We start from the raw sequence: 21,509 nt of genomic DNA on the forward strand, positions 1-21,509 counted from the left end.
AATCTGGAAAGGTTTATGAATTCGACCCTCCATATTAAATTTCATATCTGACCAGACATGGGAAACAGACACACACAACAAAGAACATAAAGTAACTAAAATCATACATACAAAGTAACAAAAGCAAAAGAGCAACTCGGACTCCAATAAAAACTGGGAGCATGGACCAGGGGCACCGGTAGGGTAAGCGTCCTCTGCTTTTCTAGAAACACCCGCCGAGTTGCTCATAAAAAGTCAAGTCCGGGGTAGACAAACGAGGAAAGGAAAACTATGACCCGTTGAATAAATCAGTTTTCATGTTGCAGATGGATACACCGTAACGATCCACGAGTTCATGATGATGACTATTAAACTTCTGTAGTGATGACTTGAATCTTGTAGCAACATAACCCTATTCCAGAAGCCTATTTGTTAGTTTTTAGCGTGATACAAAGTCTGTGTAGTTTCGGCAAGCTCTGGCATAACGTATGAGTTGTGATATGAACACTCCATACGCAGGTGCCGAAGGGATGTTCCCACAGATGAAAGGAAAGTTGACAATTCTGAATGAAAAGTCATCACGTTTGTCGTAAAGTTTGGTCAATAGTTTTCCTTTACCATCGATTTCCAAGTGTAGGTCAAAATATAAGACTGACTTCACAGTGTCTGTAGTATCCTTTATCTCAAGTTCTTTTGGGATAAGTGTTGATGTTCTTTTTTCAGTAAAGTCTTTGGTTGTTATTTTCTTGTCTGTGACAGTGGGTCTTGTCGTCGTATTATGTTTCTTTCTTATCAAACATTGGTAGGTATCGTCAATTTCGCGATGATTTGGTCTGAATGTGTTTTGTCTTATCATCATAATTGAAGAGATGTGTATTTTTATCATTTTATAACAAAGGCAGTGACGTTGCCAGTTATCTTACTGAGTATGTTCGGCATTACGTTAAATCAGTAAATGGCTAAATCTGATTAGGTCAATACATACATAGTTAAAACTTAAAACAGGTGGTTTTAATTCATGTTTATGTAAAGGACAGAATGTTTTGTTTAAACATTTTTGGGGAAATAGACATATTTCTATAATTGGATAGTAATAGCAATAACAGACAACCGTGCAAAGATATCCGCCATTACGCTCAACAGTAATTGGGTAGACAATCTAGGGCCAATATATACATACAGTTTAAACATGAAAAAACTTCATTTTTACTTAGATGAATAAAGTTTTTTAAGTATTTACTGTAGTATTAGTAGATCTCCTTAGTATTTTATTGCCACAAAAAGATTGTAGATGTGTCGTCACTTTCAGTCAAAGATTTTTTTAAGAAAAGTGTTTCTTTTTTAGGGGAAAATTTTATAACAGATATAGGGTTATGTAATGCAATGTTGACTAATTACATCGATGATAAGAGGAAAGACAAGATATAAATGAACTAGACATAATGTGTAATGTACTTCTCTAATACAGTATTTTCTTTTCTGTGTAGATTTAAGCAATTTAAGTTCGTTCAACTCTGCAAGTGGTATTATCACTTTAAAACATAATATCCAAGTCCTGTCTCCACAAAGCCATAAACAATTAATGTGCCATACCATTTGTGATAGAGACATCAACTTCGTCTTGGCTGGTGCTAAAAGTTGGTCACACAGAAACAATAGCTAGTGTGTAAAAGGAAGATACATAGTATTTAACTCTATTTTTTTTTTCAATTTAATAACACATTGAAGTGCATGTAAATTTTTATCTCTATGATCAAAACAAATTCGTATCTCTTCAAGTGGTAAAGAAAATTAACAGAAAAACTGGACTGACCGTTTCTGGATATTGGAGGAATACAACTTCAACCACACGAGTGTTTAGAAGTAGCTAACTTTTTACATGCCCTACAAATTTGAACTTCTAGTTCATCCTCAAACTGCATAATCACATCTATTTTATATGCACATGTGACAATGGTTGTGTTTGATGAAAGGCAGTCCTTTCATTGTGCTTTGTGTTGATATGGATGTTTTCCTTAAATGGTTGCTTCCTCATTTATTTTGTACTTAGCGTATTAGACATTGTACATATATAATTCTCACATACCATGTAGTGTCTGGTTTGTGACAGAATTCATCTTAAAGTCCAAATTTAAAATTTTAAAAGTCCACTTTTTTGAAAATACAAGAAACTGATCAAACAAAAATGACTTTAACCAAGGAAATGAAACACAATCAAACTGTTTTGTTAGATATAAGTTTTGTTTAATATTAAATCATGTTCACTTTGATTTTTTCTTCAGAAACATAATGCTCTGATATAAATATCATAGAACTTTAGAGAAAAAATGCTGAATATATAATAAATATTTCAAAATATTCTGTGTCAATATCAAAAATCGATAGTGACATTTTCAATAAATAAATGCAATAAACAGCTGAGGTACAATACACATTGTGCTATACAAACTACATTTACTTACAGTGTATTTACAAGCAGACACTTGGAGAGGACATAATAACTTAATGTTACACAGGCAAAATTTTTTCACATGATTTTCACACCAATTTCACATGATTTCACCTGAATTGAGCAAATAAACTAAGTGACAGAGTTCAAATGAAATTCTGGTAAATGGAGCCTTCACATGAAATTCACACAAAATGTTCACATGAAAATCATGTTAATTTCATGTGAATTTCACATGAAGCTTGATTAACATGAATTTCATGTGAACCTTAATTAACATGAATTTCACATGAAAAATATTTGCCTGTATATAACAAAAAAATAATAAATCAGCATTATCATGTAAAAAAATGACACACAAATTATTTACAATAAAAAAAAAGCCAAAAACAAAATAAAACATAACTAGCAAATAATTCAAATATATGTAATGTAAGTACACTGTACTTTTAACTAGCACCTTAAATAAATTATACCACAATGATTAAATATACATCAAAGTCATAAATATATCTACAATAAAATTCAAAAATTATTTTTTTTATTTGGGATCATTTCTTCAAACTTGAAATGGAACTGCATTAATGTAATGCTATGGAAAAAAATGTTGAAGATTATCAAATTATTCAACTTCCTGACACAAAATCAACAATAAAGTTTTTAAAACAATTTCTGAATATACAGTAGAGAAAATTTTCTTCAAAACACCACCATTTATAACATACCATTTACACACTCATATATTGGAAAGAGCCAATTGATTCAACTGTCACACTTAAAACTGTTACTGAAATGAGCAACAACATTCTGACACAACCAAATTAAAATCACATTAAAAATTTAATCTTTTTTTTTTATTTCTAATGGCGTAATTAGCACATAAAAAAAATTCTTATTTAAAGACAAAGAATGATAATGGATGTGGTTTGCTTTCATCTTACAAAATGTATTAAAATGTGCTTAAAAAGGAAAATTGCAAACACCCAAAACAGAAATGACAAATGGCATGAGAATCATCAAACAATTATATTTTTGTTGACTAAATTATTCATATGTGTTAACAAATTCTTACACCACTAAATTACATTGTCATTCTCTAATTATCTAATGACAGCATATAGCCTTTTTCTTGAGAAATTAATTAACTTCAGAATTATTACTACAATAAATAGTATACGGTTTAAAAGTTGAGATCATTTAAGTACCCATTAATTCATAGAAGCAAAGTTGGATCCATGTTAAGTTGAATATATATTTTATCACAAGCTGATGATTTGTTTTTGAATGCAATTTGAAAATCATAAAGCTTTGTAGTCTGATGTCAATATAAATAGTTCAAATACCACATACATGTACACATGTGCATGCACATGTATATGGTATTTAAACTATTTTTACTGACATCATGCATGCACATGAGTACATGTATATGGTAAGGAGTTCGAAAATCTTACAAAAATGGCCAAACATGAGAAGCAAACATCGTTAATGTAAATCATCATATCCAGTCATAATTTTTTCTTTGATCTGTTTAATCCACATACTTTTCAACTTTAATACATTCTTGAATTATCAATTCTACGTATGTGATTAAATGCACAATAATTTAAAGAATGTAAACATCAACCTCTAATTTTTAGACAACTATACAAATCATGGATCCAAACTTAGGAACAGTAATGAATAATATTGCCATGGATATCTATTAAATGAGGTATTCTAATCAGTAAAATACTGGTAACAAACTGGAATTAAAGGATATCAAGATATGTCAACATTTATTTTACAGGTTTATACTTTGACAAGAGTTGCCAGTCAGATCATTTAAGTCTTTAGGTTCTTCTTTGATATGAGTTACTGGCAAACAGTTCTGAGTCATGTGACTTTGCTGATCATGATATCCTGTCATTTGACTGTCATGTTGTAGGGATGAACTAGTATATTGACCTTGACCATTACAACAACTACTGGATTGGTGGTCACTGAAGTCTTTTGGCTCAGGTTTAACAAAATTAAATGATTGGTTATAGTTTGTCTGATCTTGTCCTTCTTGGCCATGAGAAAATCCCATAAAAGTCACATCATTGTTGAATTGAGATCCTTGGGAGTTCTGACTGTAACTTTCCTGATTATACATTGGCTGTCCCTGGTTGTTGTAGTTCATATAGCTGCCTTGATTCATCATGTTTTGGTTGTAACCTGTTGATGGATACTGTGATCCTTGGAAAGAACTTTGAACCATAACCTGACTAGAAGCCTGATGATTAATGCCATTGACCTGTATGGATTGTTGGAATGCAAATGCCCCTGATGAATGACCAGTGCTGTATGATTGTGCAGAGCCTTGATACATATGGAAATTCTGTTGAGATACTTGACCTTGAACCATGACCTGAGACATCTGGATGGAATTAGCTCCCATTGAATTTTGCCCCATATAATTCTGTGGTTGATCTCCCCTTGATTGGGGATTCATCTGATATGAAACAAGTTCATTTCCATGGTTACTATAATTGCTTTGGTTGTTATAGTACTGTTGACTGGAGGTAGATATACAATCCTGAGATGAAGTACTCATGGGGTTGAAACCTGCTTCCTGTTTTATGTGCATGTTTGTTGGTGGGTAACCAGCATGTCCATTTTGAGAATTTGGAATGTTTTGCATGCAACATGATTCCTCCATGTCTTCTTTGATTTCTTGTTTAGGCTCCTTCTTCACAATCTTTAACTCCAAATCAGGAAAACATACTTCAGAGTCACTAAGTTCTTTCAGATCTCCTCTTAGGTAATCTCTTAACTTTTTTAATGAAGCATAAAATGGCACCTTGTCTACTGCTCTAGGAAGTTGTGAACATCTGGCACTGGAAGACGGCATCACATATACAGTCTGTTGAAAAAAGTAAGGCAATAAAACAAAGTGGAACTTCAAATATCCTTTTTTCTCATTCATTTCACAACATACTACTATAATAGTACAATGTAGATCATAATGCTCTGTTTTCAAGAAGTGAATGGAGTTGTTTCACGTGTCAACAAAAAAGGCATTTTTGATTATGTCTCTACATTAACAACATGACTTATTGAAGTTATTACTTCATAGTAAAAATTGGAATTATGACACAGAGTCGCTATTTTAAGAATGCCCTATCAGAAATTATGGCTTTATGTTCATTCACCATGTCAGAAAATGTGTGCTGTTTAAGAAACTTGAGATGCAAGACTGCAAAAAGACATACACAGGAAAAGTTGCAACATATATTTTTGACATGTTTAGGCCCAGCATGTGAAGGATGAAGTAATCCACTCTCTAAGAATTAGGCAAAATATGTATTAAGTGTGAAACATGAAAAATAAGCAGAAATTTTATTGCATTATCCAAGTACTTATATCTTGAAACCATCAGAAATAATCAAGAAAGTGTTAGTAAAGTTTGTTTTTTTGAGATATTGATAGGTCAACTTGATAGTTGAAATGCACAGTGGAAATATGACAAAAATTTTCTGCGGTTTTTTTTTCTGTATAAGAAGAAAAAAAAATCTACATTACTGATACCTCAGGACTAATTTTAATGGCTTTTTGGTAGTTTCCTAGATGTATTTAATATATTCGCATGATTTCAGGCAAAAAAGACAAAATTATAAAAAAAAAAATTATGTGCCACTTATTGCCTGATTCTTATGAAGAATGGTACTTAAAATCTTGAAGATTAACAGATTGAAATTTATCCATGTGTATATAAGAATGGTCTGGTAAATCTTACACTTACAGTTTCAGTCCCTGGCAAGACTTCAGGCTGTTTACCAATAGCAAAATTCTTATGTCCAACAAATACTTCATATATACCTGAAAATTATGGAAACAATGTCATAATAAGTAAGGAACCATTTCTCCTTTCTATTTTGAATGCTATCTATGGATTATTTCTAGAGGTTCAGATTGAAAAATGCAGGCAGGGATTGTTATATGGTTAAAGATAAGCCTACCCAGTTAAAAAATAAAAAATAGAATTTCAAATGGAACAGATTGACATCTGCATCATAAAAATCAGATCAACAAGAAATTTTTCCTATCAATGCTAATGATAAGACATTTTTTTTTCCTTTTAGCCCCTTATCACCAAAAGGGGTATGGCAGAAAAATTGTTCAGAACCCAGTCTTTAAAATTAATTTAATTCTATCATTCAAAATACAAACCTTTCCCATTGAAAACAGCAATCTTTGGTTTATATTTCTTCAATTTCTCTGTCAAAATTTGAGCACCTTCCTTTATCTCCTTCCTAATTTTAAATAGGCATTTATACAACTTTTAGATTTGTTGATATTATAATAAATTAGTTTTATTTTACAGTGAAACTAGAGCAACATAGTAAAATTAACAGCCAGTTTCTCATTTTAAGAAAACCCTCAAGTTATGGAGGTAAATTGAGTAATTTAAGACTAAGATAATCTAGGAAAAAATGTCAGGTTTTTATCAAAAATAATATAAGCAATCACTTTAGACAATACCCTGCTACTATATGTATATATAACCTGGCATTTAAAACACCTTCTGTGATATCAAAACCCTCAAGAAAAAAATGAGCAGACATTCAGAAACTTCTCCATTGCCAATAAATCTGAACAAGATTGCTGCGAGTAATCACATCCCCTGCTGTCGCAAAAAAAAATGTAGTGCAAAAGTACCATAACACCTGTAAAATTTTAAACAAAATCGCAGTGCAATATAAATTTACTAAATATTGTGACTAACAATTCCACAAAATTGGAACAAGATCTGTCAACCAGTTTCAGAGGAGTTGTGTCTACAACGTGTTCCTATAGTGATTGTACAAATTCAACAAAGTCCCATAACTCCTGTAATAATTCTCAAATCAAATTGATGGACGCAACATAAGAAACTACATATGGTGACTAACAATCCTAATGAATTGGATCAAAATCTGATGAGATAGGTCCACAAAGTTGAATGTGACGTACAGATGAATGCACACAAGACTTACACCATTTGCGGTGGGGAACAAAAATACTTAAAAAAAGGTTTAAAAACAATCAAAGGATTGCATGATAGAACAAGAGTTTTAAATATACACAGACAAAAGGTATTCTTCCAAGTTTTGTGGACCGGGCCTAAACACTTTAATGAATTTTACTGCATTAAAATATATTCTCCAACCACATTTGTACATTGTGTTATTACTTATTAGATATACCTACATACATCTGTACATTGTGGTATTAATATTCAATTTACCTAGATAAATCAGCACTTCCTCTGGTTGTTCTAGCAACAATGTTAGTAAATCCTATTCCAAAGTTCAGCAGTTTATAGTCATCATATGCTGTTAAAGGCTCAGGTATAAGTCCTGACAAGAACATACATTTCCCTGAAGAAAATAGTAAAAGAGCATGATATCTTTAAAATATCTGTTATCACAGAGACATTTCTAGTCTGTCAAATATTATTGATGGTGATATGGTTACTCATTCTAATATTATGGAAAACTATCAATACAACAATTTGGCCCCACCAAACAGGACAGATTACTCAGGTATAGTTTATTGTTTGCATTACTGTGATGAATATATGTTTCAGTAACATGAAATTTCGAAGAAAATAGACTGTAACTATGGGGGCATATGCCTGAAAGAAATATGATACTGTGACATATGTTTATGCAACTACAGTCAAACCTCGGTAACTCAAACTCCAAGGGACCATTGAAATGTGTTCGAGTTATTGGGAGTTTGAGAAATTGAAGTTCGAATATTTTTTCCGAATTTTTTTCGTTGCCAATCTAAGTTCAACTTTATCATTAGAAATTGCTTACTTCTTATGAAATTGTGTTAGTTCGTGGATCCTTTTCATTTGCTTTCCGAAGATTATGTTGATTTGTGGACATTAAAAATGCTGTGTTAGCTTTGAAAGACGTTTGAGTTCCTTGGTCAATAATTTGTTTTTATCAGATTTTCTTTCATGCTTTCATCATCCCAACTTCGGAACATTCTCGAACTTTAATCAGTACTATGTTAAGATCAAAACTACCTAATTAGTGATGACTCAAGTATTAGCTGTAATTAACTAAAATGACACTGAATGATGATAGGGTTTCAGGTTTTCACACCTTTTATTATCCAAGCTGACAAAATGGCTAATGAGTTCGAGTTAGTGATGGTTATTCTCTAAGATTTACTACCGAATGGACTGACTAGTCAGTTCAAGTGTTCGAGAAATCCATGGTTATTTATATTGATTATATAGGAGAAAATTTTGGTATTTTGAATTGTGTTCAAGAAATCCCGGGTGTTCGAGCCATCCCAGTTCGAGCGAGTGAAGTTCGACTGTACAGAATGTATATAACTGACCCAGTACAAGTGATTCATGTTTAAATCAGACTACTAAACATAAAATCTTAACATGAAATTTTAGAAATTTCGAAGTCAAAAGACGATGACTGCAGATGCATTAAATGGATACAGAATTGTCGTATAGTGATGCTAATGTAACTGATTGACCTAATACAAGTGGTTCATATTAAACTAACCTAATCAGAAAACTGAACATGAAAATTTAAACGTGGATGCTGTCACGGACTTAAAGAGTAATACTGTGAAAGTACTTTTGTTCGTGGGGTACCAATTTTTGTGGTTTTTGTAGGAAGGCCAATCGACGAAATTTGGTTCCCATCGAAAAGGAGATGTTCATTGATGTGTATACTGAAAATCTCAAAACCACGATTCAAGAATCTGCGAAAATTGGTATCCACAAATTAACATACTTTCACAGTACCTTGGCAATACAAAAAAGTTAATATTTTACATATTAATTTGCTAAATCTGTAAAACATTTTAATGGGAATTTTCCCAAGTTCTTTGAATGATTAAATAGCATACTAATATTTGGACTAGGTCTTAGGTCTTGTAACACTAGATAAGACTATTTTGTTAATAATATGAGAAGATGCAAGATAAAAAAAACTACTAGGCTATAAAGGAGTTTAATATATCATTAAAATTTTGAAAATTTGATGTAGATTTTTTTCCCAAAGACTCAGTTAAGCATCTTTAGTTTTCATATTACTTCATACCCGGACATTTTAAGTATTTTTAAGAAAGTTGTACATACAGAAATGATTTCCTGGTCCAGCATAGTGATGACCAACATATGCAGCACAAAGCCCTGGATTTATACCAACCTGATTAAAAAAAAATAACATTAAACATTAAATGCTCTATTACATTGTTACTGGTATATTAGATTGGAAATGTTACCATTATAACTGTTATCACATTAGTCGTGAGTTTGGAAACAAATACCTTAATCAGGAACATTTCCAACAAGCAAGGTGCTCTTTTAGTTATGAGCAAATAAGTAGTGACGGACTTGAAAAAACAGTCTGGTGACGCCTTTTGTTTCTGATTGAAACAATTGAACAGCTTTTCCAGAAATAAAAGAAACTACTCACAGGTCCCAAGCCACCTAAATAGTATGCACATAAGAATTGCAAAGTTAAAGCCTATAATCAGGACTTCATACATTGTCAGTAATAATTATAAGTTACAACACGTTGTCCACTTGTACCCCAGATTTGACTTTTTATGAGCAACTCAGTAGGTGTTTCTAGAAAAGCAGAGGACACTTACCCTACTAGTGCACCTGGTCCATGCTCCCAGTTTTTAGTGGAGTCTGAACTGCTCATTTACATTTGTTTCTTTGTATGTATTATCTCAATTACTTTGTTCTTTAATTACTAATGTTCTTTGTTGTGTTTGTCTGTTTTCCATGTCTGGTCTTTGTCCCTGGATTACATTTTTCCGATTTCCGCTAGAATCTTTGTTCCCTTGATTACTCACCCAAATAATGAGGAGACAGTGACCTCGGCCGGTAGTGTTCGACCGCTAAAAATGCTTCAAGTTAACTCTGATACATTTCTTAATTAAAGTATGCTTCAAATACAACCTACATGTATCTTTACTTTAATGATAAGTTTTGTTTAACACAATTAACAACCAGAATATACGATGTCCCAGCTGGGTGGGTGTAAAACTCATTTTTCATTGAGAAAAAATCTGACTGACACCATGTTTCTCTGACTAACAAAGATTTAAAACTCTGACGAGTGTTGAAGAAACAAATGTGCCTGAGTGTACTGTACCGTCATCAATAGATTGCTTTGATATTGTGCAGCATGTAAGAGACCTTACAGTTGCTGTAAACTTGCACTCATTTTAAGTACAAACTTACAATTACAATATCTAAATCAGGAGTCAAATGATCTGGCAAGACTCGTTTGACGACTTCTTCCTCTGGCATCCCGTTAAATCTGTCTCTCTTCTTCCTAATAGGCATGGTGTCAGTAATGGTTGTTTGTTTCTTGTTCTGATTTTTGCTACCTTTCTTCCTTCCTCTTTTCTTTTTAGGAGGTTCTCTGCATGAAAAGAAAAATGGATATAATGCTTCTATAGTATGAGGTTATTGTACAGTACATTTGATCAGTTTGCTAACTATAATCAGCCTTACACTAATAATTTTTATGACCAAATGGCAACAACTGTTATAAATTATGGTCCATTTAAGTTTTATGCATCAAAAAGTCATCATGTCTAATATATAATGTAAGTTTCATATTTAATTTGCAAAGGAATTGAAACAATTTCACAGATATATACAGGAGAGAGATAACCTAATTCATTTGTTGTTTCCTGTTGTTGTACAGGTACTAATGAGACTGAGGCATTGTCTTATTCAAGCAAATGACTGTTTTACTAAATATCTAGTCACACATACCCATCACATTCTTCTTTTATTTCTGTTTTAATATCAGGCATTGGATATGGCATCATACCTTCTGACAAATTGGCTACATTCATTCTGAAAAAAAAAATGAACCTGTGATGGTATAAGAACAGGAACTAAACCAAAAGATATTCCTTAAATGTTATGATCAGATACATATATTATGCAAAACAAAAAGCAAGAAAATTTGAAATTAAGTAAACATGTCAGAAACTGCTAGTAGTATTGTGTTTATTGTTGATTCGGGTTTCCAGTGACTCTGGGTTCTCCATGGATGAAAATTTAACCATTGAGGAAAATTTTACATCACAATTTTTGCTGATGCAGAAGCATTCAAGATGTAAAAATTTTCCCTTTTATAATTTTTGGATTTTTTTAGAATATGATATTTATTTCAGTAGTGCATTCTTTCCTATTTTCTCGTCATTGTAACTTTCATTCTTTAGCATTACAAATATTTTGTTAATAAATTACCCTGGCCTTAAAAAAAATATGTTGCTGGAAAAAGTGTAAATTGCCAATTACAATGAAACCAGCATATATATGTTAGAACAAAAATATATGTGCATGAATCAAAGAAGTTGACATGGGGGGAGGGTAATAAATATAAAGTTCTTTCATAACAGAAACCCCATCTACAGTCATGAAACCAGCTCTTATATAAATCAAAGCATATATACATTGAAAAGTCACTTTTTTCATCCTGATATTTGTACTATAACTAGACTTGGGGAATTTTAGTTTCTATTTTCCGGCTAAAACATGTGACATTTGAGGAAGAACAGCATGGAATTGTAAACAAAAGCCAGCCATTTTATTTTCAATTCAAAGTGTTTTAGCCAGTATCAGATGGAATAAACATTTTTCGGGGGATTTTATATGTTCCTTGATTAGGTAAATCAGTTTCTTCATGTTGAAAATGCTTTTATATTCAACCTTCATTCAACTTTGCATTTAAAAATAGCCACATGCATTTGGACAAGTTTGAGTTACCTTTGACCATAATCAGTTTTGATTGGCTCACCATAAATATTTTCATTTGATTGAAACTTCCCCTAAAATTAATTTGTAGAGTAACTAATAATCTTGTCGGCACTGTCATAATTATTTTCTGATAGGTTTCAGTCATAAATATGTCAATGGTTTATATACACCGAGTCCGTAATTGATGGGTTTTTCAGGCATAAAATAATTCTATGCCGATGATGGTAATTAAAGTTAATCATGGTGCTGACTTTTTAACCATGGCGGTTTGTCATGCTAAAACAGCTCATGGCGAACCCTGGTGACTTTCCTAGAGTTTGAGGCTATGTAATTTCAAGAACTCTGAATTACCCCATTGACAGTATTGACTATTGTGTGATTAAAAAAATGGTTCTGTCATAAGCAGTACACTTGTAATCAATGGAAGTTGTCTCAGAAAAGGAATATATCCCTAAACCTTTTCTGGGACAAATGCCTGTGCATTAATATGAATTTGTAAAACTTAACTGAGTGATTCTGATTGTCAACAAAGAAAGATCTTGCCTTCAAAGCAGCACTGGCTGCAAATTCAGATATGAAATGGGTTGCAATGCCATGACTTAAAGAAATGTTCTATGGAATTACGTTAGCAAACAGCTTGGTCGTTTCAATCATTCATCTTTCCAACATAAACTGCCATAAAAAGCTTGGTCAATATTCTGGTCGCTTTGTTTCCGAATTTTCCATTCATTTCATTGGATTGGTCAAGGCAAAGGTCATATAACGAAACCAATCAATTTGCGTTTGACAAAATCGTAATAATATTGTCGACGGGATGTTTAGGAACTTATCAAATGATTGGTGTATTTGATGTCCATTGACCAATGAGAAAACTGTTTACTACTTAATTTCGGTTCTATTGGCAAGATGGCTGCGTCCATGGGAGGATTGTTACGAAGGTCACTTTGATTCTCAAATGGCCTTTTCTCGCAGTAGATTACTGACACAATTATTTTCTCTTATACCGGGAAAGGAAAGATTAGGAATTTATAGAATAATACCTGTATTTTTTCTCGCTGGCGCAGGACTCGAATTTTGTATGATAAATTGGACAGTCGGAGAGACGAACTTCTGTAGGTTCCCTTGTTCTGATGCCACCATTTTGCTAGCTTTGATAATGTGCATTTGTAGTTCCTTTGATCAAGGATTTATTTATTTAACTCCTTGCTCTTATGTTTCTGTTTATCAGACTTACAAAGAGGTTGTTGGATTAAAAAAAAAGAAAGAAACGGTTTACAACAATTATGAATTGTACGTAACTTGTGACAAAAGTTGTTAACTTAAATTCAACATGCTAAAAATGTAGAATAGAATGGGTTCTCAACTAAATTTTTAAATTCTCATGCGAGCAATTTTGTGTGTAAGTTAAGTGTTCATGTAATATAACGAACAGCATTTTTTCTATCATGCTTAGGGGGTTGGAGTTACGTACTTGTTCCTTTTTCTTGAGATATCACTTATACATTTCTTTATTGTACCCTCTCATATCCATCACTGTTACATTTCTATTACTAATTCAAGCTACTGGTTAGTAAAAGTCAGAACAAAGTTGACATCAATATGTTTCCAGCAGGAGTTTAGCCTTTTCTTAAAACTATTTACAGTTGTTGCATTTACATAATGTATTTCACAGTGGCAATGCATTCAAATGGTCCACCACTCCTTGGGAGAACTAAGTTTTCTCCTATTTGTCCGGTAGTGTTTTTTTGTATAATTTAGTTTAAACATATTTATTCAAGTATATAAGCACAAGCAAATACTGTATACACATTTACATGTACATACAAACTCATGGCAGGATTTGGAAAGAAGCTAGATAGCTTATACAAAGTTCTGTGTCCTTAAGAGTAAACTTGCAAGAATATTCTTATAAATAAGATGCATGTGGAATGATTTTTATAATTGACTAGTAAATAAGACAAACAAATAGAAAAACAAAAATGGAATTACAAAATTAGTGTAGAGATGCAGTACATGGAAGTCAAGCATTTATAAACCTTTTACTTTTGATAATAAACTTCTGAACTTTAAGAAAAACTTCTACATTTTGTTCAGCATTTAGAATATTTTAGCCATATCATATATTTGTGTAATTTGAATTCATGCCTTCTTGTATTTGTAGCTCTATTTTGTGGAAATACATGTATGTTATCCAATTCAACTTTGTCCATAGTGATACCCTTGAGTTTCCACTATACAGTATATGCTGTAATATTTCTGATTTAATTTCCATCAAGTTCATTTATTATGTACTTTATTTAATGTATGACTCAAAAAGTATGTAACCAATATCGTTCAATCTTTGCACAGTGTTTAAATACAAATGTACATATCTAAAATATGCACCTCATACGGATTTGTGCATATACTGCGGAGAAACTTGATAATTTTTTCCCCTGCCTTTTTAGCATATTAAACTTAGTCATTTTTTGTCACTTTATTTTGTAGACCCCTAGATGGTACTTACATGTACATTTGTACTTCTTTTAATCTGTAACTGAAAAGTATTTTGAACGAGTATTATTCAAACTTAGCTGTGTGTTTTTTTAAAGCTTATCTTGTTATCTGTAATATTTGTACATCTAAGTTGCAGTATTTAAACACTTTTTTCAATACATCTTATAGTACAGGTACATTGTTGGTAATTTATGATCTTGAAAGTTGAGATGAATGCAAAGCATTATTATTACATTAATTTTTCACTGTATAAACAGGGTCAGCTTCCCAATAAATTTAAGGCTTCAATGTATTTAGGCCTAATGAAAAAAATATGTGTGTTACAGTCGCTCGACCGATCCTAGTTTTTTACTGTCAACTCTATACTTCTATTTCCAAAATGAAAAAAATAAATTAAAAAAACCAACCGACTCTACCCACTTGGATAATCTGGATATTTTTATGACTTTTCTGGACTAGACTAGGTATTTACATAGTAAACAACAATGGCTGTGCACTCTTGCAGCTATGGCCATTAGACAACTGAAAGCCATAAATTTACAGCCTGTTGATGTTTCATTCCTTCTTTGTGATGATTGTCTAGGTGATCAATTGTTGTAATCAATGTTTTCAGTGAAAACTTGGGCGTTCATCCTGCAGTATTTAGCCACTTTTCAAGCCAACCCTGTGAGTTGATTTAAAAACAAATTCCAACCTACCAAGCCTATTTTATTCAAAGAAGTGACCAGTACTACACATATTTTTTTTTTTATTTACAATGAAACCAACAGTTGAATATTAAATTAAAAATAGAGTCCAAGTACCGGTATAAAAATATTTTACAACTAAGGGGAAAATACTTTTTAAAAATATATTTTAACCAGTCATATAATTTATGTCCAATATTTCACACCTTAAGTAGGACTTGTGTGTTATACTAAGGCACTTTGGATGTAATTAAATGTATTCTGTGACAGATGTATTTTTCTTCACACTGATTAGAGTTACTGTATGACTATTGACTTTCAGTCTATTTTTCAAGTTAGTCTAAAAGGTGCAAAACAAATTTTGTTCGATCACATAAAAAAAGAAGAAATTTTGGGAATGTTCAATAGGACGAATTTTAACCATGCTTATATACATGTAGTTTTATACGACCACCAAAAATTTGTGGTATGATTGTACATATATCATGTCATCATTCTCTGGTGTCCATAGACATTTGACTTCCAGGCAATAACTTGAGTACAGTGTATGCAAAATTGCTTTTAAGATTACCAGACCGAATCTCATATTTTGAACTTTTCTTTTATTTGGGCAACTAAAGAAAAACCAATTTTTTTACAGGACCAAAGACGTTTTTACCAGATGTGTCCATTGGTCATGTGGTATTTCATATTCACTGGAGTATATATTGTAAATGTATGGATTTTATGAAATTATATTACAAGGTGTCGTACTTAATAAGGAAGGCTGAGATCGGTCTTATTAAGGGACAAAACAGCCCAGAAACCAGCATTTTCATTATGTCCAGTCAATAATTTGACTATAATTGAATAGATCTCTTTGAAGTTGTACCACAAGGAAGGCTTGGATTGATTTTGGGGGTTGCAACTTTAACCATTTAGGATTTAAGGGGCTGAAACAAGAATTTTTATGATGTATAGAAAATAACTTGACATTAAGGGAACAGATATCTTAGATGCTGAGGTCACAAGGTGGAATACCACCAAATGAAGGCAGGGACTGATTTTTGGGGTTGTTACTTACATTTTAGCTGTTTAAGAATAAGGAGCCAGACTCACCAGTACATTTTCCTGTTCTATGGATCATAAATCTACTATAATATTTATGAAAGTGAATGAATCTCTTTGAAATTGTACCACAGGGTGCCATACATGTACATATACAGTACCTCCAAAGAAAGGCTTTGATTGATTTTGGGGGTTATGACTGAAAGAATTTATGTAAAAGAGACCACGTTGATTCTGGTCAAATTCTTATCATGTGTCAAATATTTAATCACAGTCAAAATTCAGCTCTATATGAAGCTTGAATGGTGTGTCTCTAGTCGCCCTGACTGCTCATAGTTTGACCTCAGTAGTCCTATCAAGCCACATCCTGTGAAGCATTTTATTTACTATGTAGTATGGTCTCCATATTTTTAAACTGGTCTGCATCAAATTACATTTATTATGATTATTTCAGACACAGTTTATAAGAGAAACCAAGCACACCAGAAAGCTTTGGAAGAAATTGAATCAGAGAGGAAGGCAAAGAAATTTGCTGAATAAGAAATGCCACTTGGGGTTACCTGGTCTCAGTACTTCAAAGTAACCTTGGGTGCTGTTATATCAATGGCTGCAGGGTCACAGATGGTTCATGCTATATATAGGCCATTGGATGTAAGTTTGTTGTACATATTTTCTAGAACTCAGTAAACATTATTCTTAAAAAAAATTCTAAGCCTAAGAAAAGACACCAATCTTGGCTGTAAAATGTACTGGTTATAGCTGAAATATTGCTGCTCGGACGTTAAACCCCAACAAACAAACAAACAAGCTATTTATTATATCTTTCCCTGTCTTTCAATTCTTTGAACCCAGTGGTTATAAACAGGTAATATGCCTGTAAGTGTCTTATGGATAAGTACATTTTGATTTTTTCAGGATATGGACTTCTTAGTACAAATAGAAAAGAGAAAACTTTTAGCAGAGGAAGCAAGAAAGCAGGTAATTGCCATTTTGTTAATTATTGTGCATAACCCAGCTATTCTTAAATGTTGAATAACTTATTTCTTATAATCCTACCAACATGAAAATACCGTAAGAGCATTCCATATTTGATGTATATGTATGTACAAATGTAACTACTAACTCATGAATGTATTTTCATAATATGTGAAACAGAAGAAGACCTCTGTTGTACATGGGTATTGTTTACCTGTATCATATTAGTGTTGATCAAAATGACTGCTACTGCTCTTTACTAAATTCAGCACTCTAATGTTAAGCCCTGTGTACTATTTAATAACATTCTTTAAAGTGTAATTTTTGTAAGAGTCAGGAAAAATGGGGAAAATCAGAAACATGCAGGTCAAAACCCCACTGATCTGATAATATAATTTCACTCAAGGATGCTTTCTCTATTTGAAAAGACCAGAAATTTTTCAATAGAATGTTAGAAAAATGAGGTTTATAATAGACTTATCTGCCCTTGAAATGTTTATTTTCAGTACATTTCAATGACATTTATCACAGTGATATGTTTTCCTTGATTCTGATTGTGCAATGAGTCCAATCAAATTTTCAAAATGGTGGTTTTTTTATACTATGTTTCACCCACTGCCTGATTCTTACAGAGACTGACACTTAATAATCCAATTAATAATTCACTATGTCAACTTCTCTGTAACTAAAATGAACTGTGGATACCCAGTTTGTACAGCACAATTTTTATATCCCCGCTTGCTAAGTGGTGGTATTAAGGTAACTGTAAATTTTATTTAATGTCTGTGAATACATTTGTGTGTATAAGTCAACAATTAACTGAATCTCTGTAAAGCATTTTCATTGATGCAGAGATGTATGATAATGTGGCCTGTATGAGTTTTCCCATGGTCATCAGGCTTTGGGGGAAAAAGCCTGATATTCCAAGTTAGAAATTTGGTGAAACCCCCAGGCAAGAGTAGGTGCCTGGAAACTGGACACATGTGGGTCTTGAACCCACAGCAGTGTCGACCTTGTGATTTCAAGTCCAGTCCCTTAACTTTTGATACTCTGCCATCCTGCCCCCTTACTATAGATTACAATGTACAGTGATAGGGGTGTCAAACTTCTTCATGTAGTTATATTACACAAAGGGGTAAACTTCTCTTAATAGAAAACCCCTTTACCCCTACACCATTAAATGGAATTTAATGAAACATTTATACATGTACATTTATCAAATATTGAAAATGTGAACCTCCTATTTCTGTTGATTTGAATGTCTTTTTTTAGGGGTTTCCCTAGCACAATATGATCTTTGCCTTTTATGAATACAGAATTGTCATGAAATTTAATGGGGTGTTAGATTACCTTATGGATATTTGCATATTGTCAGGAATTTATGTTTGGGCAAAAACTGTAGAAATGACGGCTGTTGAACTAAAGCACTTGGTCTCGTTTGTTGTCCACAACTCCTCTTAACGACTTGCAGGATTGTTATCAAACTTAATGGGGTATTAGATTACCATATGGAGATGTGCGTTTTATCAGGAATTTATTGTTTGGACAAAAATTGTATAAATGAGGCAGTTGGAACTTAATCATTTTTCAACAAAACTCGGTCTGATGCATTGTCCGCAACTTCTCCTCAACGACTTGCAAGATTATTATGAAACTGAATAGGGTGTTACCATATGTAGATTTGCATATTGTCAGGAATTAAAGTTTGGGCAAAAGTTGTAGAAATGACAGCTGTTGGACTAAAACATTTTTCAGCAAAACTTGGTCTCATGTGTTGTTCACAACTTATCTTCAATGGCTTGCAGGGTTGTTATGAAACTTAATGGGATGTTAGATTACCATATGGATATGGATATGTGCAAATTGTCAGGAATTTATGTTTGAACAAAAATTGTAGAAATGATGGCTGTTGGAACTTACACATATTTCAGCAAAACTTTGTCTGATGTGTTGTTCACAACTGCTCCTTAAGGACTTGCAGGATTATTATGAAACTTTATGGGGTGTTAGATTACCATATAGAGATGTGCATATTGGTCAGAAATTCATATTTAAACAAAAATTGTAGAAATGATGACCATTGGAACTTACAAATTTTTCAGCAAAACTTTGTCTGATGCTTTGTCCACAACTCCTCCGCAAGGACTTGCAGGATTGTTATGAAACTCAGTGTGGCAATGTGCACATTGTCAGGGATTAATCGTGATCTGTTATTTTAATGTAAACAAAAAACAGTACTGATTGTTTTTTTGAGTTAGGTGTTTTAGACATGACAGCAAATTGTGTGTTAAAAGTGCATAGTCTGTCCATAATAAAAACTGTGTCCAATATAAATCTTGTGTCCACATTGGTCCCCAAATGTATAGGGTTCAACAGAAGTAATTAAATTGATTTAATTTTACATAATATTTATGTATCATATTTAGGGCATGCTAGGCCTTATACCTTTTTAAGATACACATGTTTGTCTGTAGTCACTGTCAGATGGAAGGTTGATATGAAATTGAGTCCACATTTGTTGAAAGATATACCATGTTCAATTAAAAGTTAAGATTTTATTACCATAACTTTTGTACCAGTAGCATTTCATTTGATAAGTATTAATATGAGTACAATGATTTATTTATATATTTTCAGGATACCAAGAATTTTAACTCTATGGAAAAAGCTGGTTCCTGAAAGTAGTCATCCAAGTCATTTACATTCATAATAACTATATCATAGTTTTGTGAATATGTCATATTTTTAGTGAATGATATTTATGTGTGTGATGGATCTTATATGCTGGTGCAGAAGGATGTACATTCATATTCATATGACAACCCAGTACCATTATAGATTGGGAAAATTAGTGGACATTTACCATAAGGGTACATGATGAACTTATCTGTAGACTTAAGTCATACGTGTAGCTTCTTACCCGTTTTAATTTACAAGATGGAAACTGTATGAAAATAAAATATGAATAGGTGAAAAACATCTTTCTGCACATCCAAAGTTTAAAATAATAAAATTGTTTTTTAAAAGAAAATTAATTGTTATGAATCACTTTCAAGCTGAAAGAAATGTGAACAAAAATACCCCTACCTTCCTTACATGTAACTATCAGTAAGCAGGATGTAAATGTTTGATCAAGACACAAGTCGTACAATTTACAGGACTCATAAAAATGCAGCTGTGTATTCTAAATTTGTTATCACTTTCATAAAAAGGTTTCCAAGGTTTAGCTGACTTTACATAAGATATAACTATTGAGTGCTTTTGTGTAAGAAGTTTTCAAATGATTTTGTAGAGGTCATTGCATAAAATTTACATTCCTTTTGGGAAGTCTAATTGCAGTCAATCACATTTTTCACAAAAGTGTCATTTGTTCCACAATTTTTAAATGAAGATTTAAAAAAAAACAATATTTTGATTGGCAGAAAATTGTTTTATATTTCTCTGAAGACCACTTTTGGGATTGTGTTGAAAACCCATCTGACATTATTGTACTGGACGATTGTGCTAAGTATGAAAAAATTCTCTCATCCTCCCAAAGATGTCACCTGGGAATCATTTGAGAAGGAACAGAAGGATAAACATTTGTCAATAAAAACAGGGTACCACACAATACATCACCATTTCACGATTAACATCAACAATACTATTGGCAAGGGCAATACAGCATCGATAAAAAGTACCATTCCAATGCATTTGGTGGATGAACATATCATTGGCATTCATACCACATCTCCTAATTTTTTAAGCTACAACTAATTTTTTGTCCCCTGCTACACATCAAGGAGAAATGAATATGTCCGGCATCCGTTTGCATTTTTCATGCTTTTTTTTGTAATGCTTTCACCAAATAAGTTTTTTTTTGGTATGTGGCCTTATTATGAAGAGTTACAGATTAAGTTTGACTTTGGTTATGGTTGAATGATTTTAACAGAAGCTACGGCCCTTGGGACTTAGAAAATTTCAGTGAATTTACAGTTTTCTGCACTTTTTTTTTTGTTATGCTTTTACCAATTAATTTTATATTTTGTATGTAGTTTTACTACAAGAAGTTTCAGTAAGTTCGACTCTGGTTACGGTTGATTGATTTTTACAAAAGTTA

At 32.4% G+C, this 21,509-nt stretch overlaps 2 protein-coding genes across 4 annotated transcripts; one reads left to right on the forward strand and one right to left on the reverse strand.

The window, feature by feature from the left end:
- Positions 1 to 2,196: 2,196 nt before the first annotated feature.
- Positions 2,197 to 12,954, reverse strand: LOC148627021 (uncharacterized). The gene is made up of 8 exons (XM_088565754.1): positions 12,831 to 12,954; positions 11,214 to 11,297; positions 10,671 to 10,854; positions 9,552 to 9,621; positions 7,680 to 7,812; positions 6,623 to 6,705; positions 6,195 to 6,271; positions 2,197 to 5,315 (listed from the first exon to the last, which is right to left on the reverse strand). The coding sequence occupies exons 2-8, from the start codon at positions 11,294 to 11,296 to the stop codon at positions 4,212 to 4,214; spliced, it is 1,734 nt and encodes a 577-aa protein (XP_088421880.1). The 5' UTR covers position 11,297; positions 12,831 to 12,954; the 3' UTR covers positions 2,197 to 4,211.
- Positions 12,955 to 13,083: 129 nt separating this feature from the next.
- Positions 13,084 to 20,441, forward strand: LOC148627022 (ubiquinol-cytochrome c reductase complex assembly factor 6-like). 3 transcript variants are annotated; one of them, XM_088565842.1, is made up of 5 exons: positions 13,084 to 13,318; positions 16,029 to 16,103; positions 16,890 to 17,086; positions 17,351 to 17,413; positions 20,048 to 20,441. In XM_088565842.1, exons 3-5 carry the CDS (start codon positions 16,979 to 16,981, stop codon positions 20,087 to 20,089), a joined length of 213 nt encoding a protein of 70 aa, XP_088421968.1. In that variant the 5' UTR covers positions 13,084 to 13,318; positions 16,029 to 16,103; positions 16,890 to 16,978; the 3' UTR covers positions 20,090 to 20,441. The 3 variants fall into 3 exon arrangements, with proteins under 3 accessions (XP_088421968.1, XP_088421959.1, XP_088421978.1); XM_088565833.1 differs by lacking the exon at positions 16,029 to 16,103; XM_088565852.1 differs by lacking the exon at positions 16,029 to 16,103 and having other exon boundaries at positions 13,086 to 13,144.
- The last annotated feature ends 1,068 nt before the right edge of the window (positions 20,442 to 21,509 follow it).

This window comes from Perna viridis, chromosome 1, assembly GCF_037379345.1.
Source record: "Perna viridis isolate PV_CMFRI_1.1 ecotype Kerala chromosome 1, ASM3737934v1, whole genome shotgun sequence".
Taxonomy (NCBI): Eukaryota; Metazoa; Mollusca; class Bivalvia; order Mytilida; family Mytilidae; genus Perna; species Perna viridis.

Bases quoted from the DNA above. Each gene is read 5' to 3' on its own strand.
- LOC148627021 (XM_088565754.1), bottom strand. From the start codon at position 11,296: ATGAATGTAGCCAATTTGTCAGAAGGTATGATGCCATATCCAATGCCT. The intron at 6,706-7,679 runs GTAAATTGAATA...ATTTAAAATTAG, and splicing joins GGAAGTGCTGATTTATCTAG to GAAGGAGATAAAGGAAGGTG. The intron at 6,272-6,622 runs GTTTGTATTTTG...CATAATTTTCAG, and splicing joins TGCTGTTTTCAATGGGAAAG to GTATATATGAAGTATTTGTT.
- LOC148627022 (XM_088565842.1), top strand. From the start codon at position 16,979: ATGCCACTTGGGGTTACCTGGTCTCAGTACTTCAAAGTAACCTTGGGT. The intron at 17,087-17,350 runs GTAAGTTTGTTG...TGATTTTTTCAG, and splicing joins CTATATATAGGCCATTGGAT to GATATGGACTTCTTAGTACA. The intron at 17,414-20,047 runs GTAATTGCCATT...ATATATTTTCAG, and splicing joins CAGAGGAAGCAAGAAAGCAG to GATACCAAGAATTTTAACTC.